At 34.0% G+C, this 2,804-nt stretch overlaps 1 protein-coding gene across 1 annotated transcript in view; it reads right to left on the minus strand.

Moving 5' to 3' along the window:
* Window positions 1-486: 486 nt before the first annotated feature.
* LOC108746688 (dolichyl-diphosphooligosaccharide--protein glycosyltransferase 48 kDa subunit) overlaps window positions 487-2,804 on the minus strand; it is a 3,130-nt gene continuing 812 nt past the window's right edge. The window contains exons 2-3 of the mRNA XM_018483605.1: window positions 1,351-1,977; window positions 487-1,198 (exon numbers count right to left, since the gene is read on the minus strand). Of these exons, the coding sequence (XP_018339107.1) occupies window positions 654-1,198; window positions 1,351-1,977 (1,172 nt within the window). The 3' untranslated portion in view covers window positions 487-653. The remainder of the gene's footprint in view (window positions 1,199-1,350; window positions 1,978-2,804) is intronic.

The raw sequence follows: 2,804 nt of genomic DNA on the forward strand, positions 1-2,804 counted from the left end.
TAGGAGCTGTTATAACTGCTTTCAGATTTTTTTCTGATAAAACAAATTGTAGAAAAAAAGGTTGAATTTTAAGAAATTGATTGATATCACTGTAGACAATTAATAACATTCGAATTATATACAGATTTTTTATATTTCAAATATATTAAAAATATGTTAAATATAATTACAAATTGCAACCAAAAAGTTCACTTTATTGCTAAAGTACAAATAGATATTAAATAACGGCAAATAATTTTTAGCATTTATTTTTCCCGATTATTATAGTAATTTCTTGGTACAATCTTGCATTCTTGGTATAATCTACTGCAATCATTTATATACAGTGCTCTATTTCTTGATGGAAACAAATATAAACATAGTTTTAGTTTTTTTTCTTTTAGAGAAACATAAAATTTTAACATGTATGTATAGGAACGCGATTTTTATGACATTGCATTATTTATAAAATGCTGCATCAATAAATAATATTGAAAATTATGTGCATAAAAAAGGTGGAGAAATATATAAAATAAATGGTATTAAAAATTGAATCTTCTTTAACGAATTCTCCTAGTATCGCTTCCCAGAAAAAAAAACGAAATGATATTGCAATCTTTAAAAAAGGATATCTCATCGAACATCAATAGATAAAGTCCGCGAACATCAAGACGTTATTCGGACTTCGATTTCATATCTTCTTTGTAGTGCAGCAGCACAAGAGAGAATAAAAACACACCAGCCATCATGGAGAATGCACTTATGTAATATGGAAATGCGCTCGGTATAAAGCGTTCATATTGTGTGTGTTGCAGTGGACGCACAGAAACTTGCGTTGTACTGTAAAGATGGGTCAATCCGATGCGCGTATAGTCCACCTTGAATTGGTATACCCCGTACACATCAGGGATTTTAAATCTGCCCTCGTAGCGACCATTTCCTACTGATTTCATAGTCATACGCACGAACGGGTCGATTCGTACAAATTCTAGCTGCAGATCATTTGTCTCATAAGGCACCCACTTGCCATCCGACAGTCGTTCGACTTCGATGGAATACACCACGTTGTCCATGATCGTATACGCGGTTGGCGGCTGCGTTTCGCCGACTCGATGATGGTGAACGGACGACACCCGTATGACACCGTTCTCCTTGAATACCCATTGTGTCATGGCCTTGGCTACCACTTGATTGCCAGATTTCTCATATCTTTGACCATCTGCAAGCAATTGATCTTTTTTAAGCCTTATGTAGATATTTTCAATAATCAAATAAAAATATTTAATTAAAGAGATAGCGATTATTAAAAAATTTCAAGAGGTAAATAAAAATATCTCCTTTTTGTTGCTACAGAACTTTGTATACTTTTACCTTGTCCCTTTTGAATAGGACTGGTAAATGCTTCGTCACTGAAGAAAAACAGGGAACCCGAGAACAGAACTCGGGCATTATTTCTTGCCTGTAGAGCCGCTATTAATAAAGTATTTTTGCCAACACCATGTGGATACTCTTTGATTGGTTGATCTGGATAATAGGTGTATGCTGAAGTAGATGCTGATAATAAACGTAAAATTAAAGGATTATCTGTATCCGCGATTAGTCCGGTTCCTTGATATAGTAATGGGGGGATGTTCTTGCTTCCAACAATAATTGGAGCATCTATTAGATTCGCTGGATCTGCTACTATAGTAGTATGGTGACCACTGTCAGAAGCATCATAGTTCATATGATCGATTACAGTTGAGCCTTCCTCATCTACCTCTAAGCCACATTCCGAAGCTAATTCATGTACAGCATCGCCAGAATGTGAGGAGCCAGCAAGCAGTACGTTTCCACCATTGTCTATAAACTCCGTTATGGCGTCTACACTCAAAGCACCACCAAACTCTTCCACCGTAGGTGCAAATATTATCAGGTGTTCATATAAATATTCGCCATATTTGGAAAGTTGCAAAGTTGCATCGTCAGCTGACTTGAAAGTTAATGTATAACCACTATCTGTAACAATTTTAAAACATGTTACTTAAAGCCAATAACATTACAATGCTATATTTCCCTGCTTAATTGCTTGCATTTTATTAAATTATTAGAGATTATGCATTTTAGACTGTTCTCACTCAAATGCTACCCAAATAATCATTTTATCCTTATTTATCTGGAGAACATTTGAATAGGAATCTGAATGTGTTCCTGTGTGGTGCAATTAATAATTTATTAATTTAAAACACAAGCAATCCAGTAAAAGAAACATGCATTGTATGCTGCTGGGTTAATATTACATTAATTTTGCCAAATTTATTCAATTGCTTCTTAATAAGTGTCATTACAAATTTTAAATTATATATATATAGACATTGAGGAAATAAGTAAATAATATTAATGTTAAATACATTAGATTACACGGATTTAGAATACCTCACCTAAAATCTTAATAAAAATATACTTATTCGACGCGTTTTCACTCGAAACGAAAGAATCCGGCAGAAAAACGCGGCGGTCGGCCTCGTGGATCGAGTTATTAAGCGTTAAAGTTCGAGACTTTAGAGAAGATTACACTTTAGAGATTGTATCAGCAGTAAATTTATGTTTTTAAAGCAATAAATTTGTGTTTATGAAGCAGAGAATTTGTGTAATTAATGCAGAACGTATATATAGCGCTGTATCGAGTCGGGATGACAGCTATCTTAACCTCTAAAAATCTCGAATTTCAACGCTTGAAAAAACGACTCACGAGGTTGATCGCCACGTTTTTCTGCCAGATTCTTTCATTTTGAGTGAAAACGCGTCGAATGAATATATTTTTATTAAGATTTTATATATATATA

The sequence above is a fragment of the Trachymyrmex septentrionalis genome, unplaced genomic scaffold (assembly GCF_001594115.1).
Source record: "Trachymyrmex septentrionalis isolate Tsep2-gDNA-1 unplaced genomic scaffold, Tsep1.0 scaffold186, whole genome shotgun sequence".
Lineage (NCBI taxonomy): Eukaryota > Metazoa > Arthropoda > Insecta > Hymenoptera > Formicidae > Trachymyrmex > Trachymyrmex septentrionalis.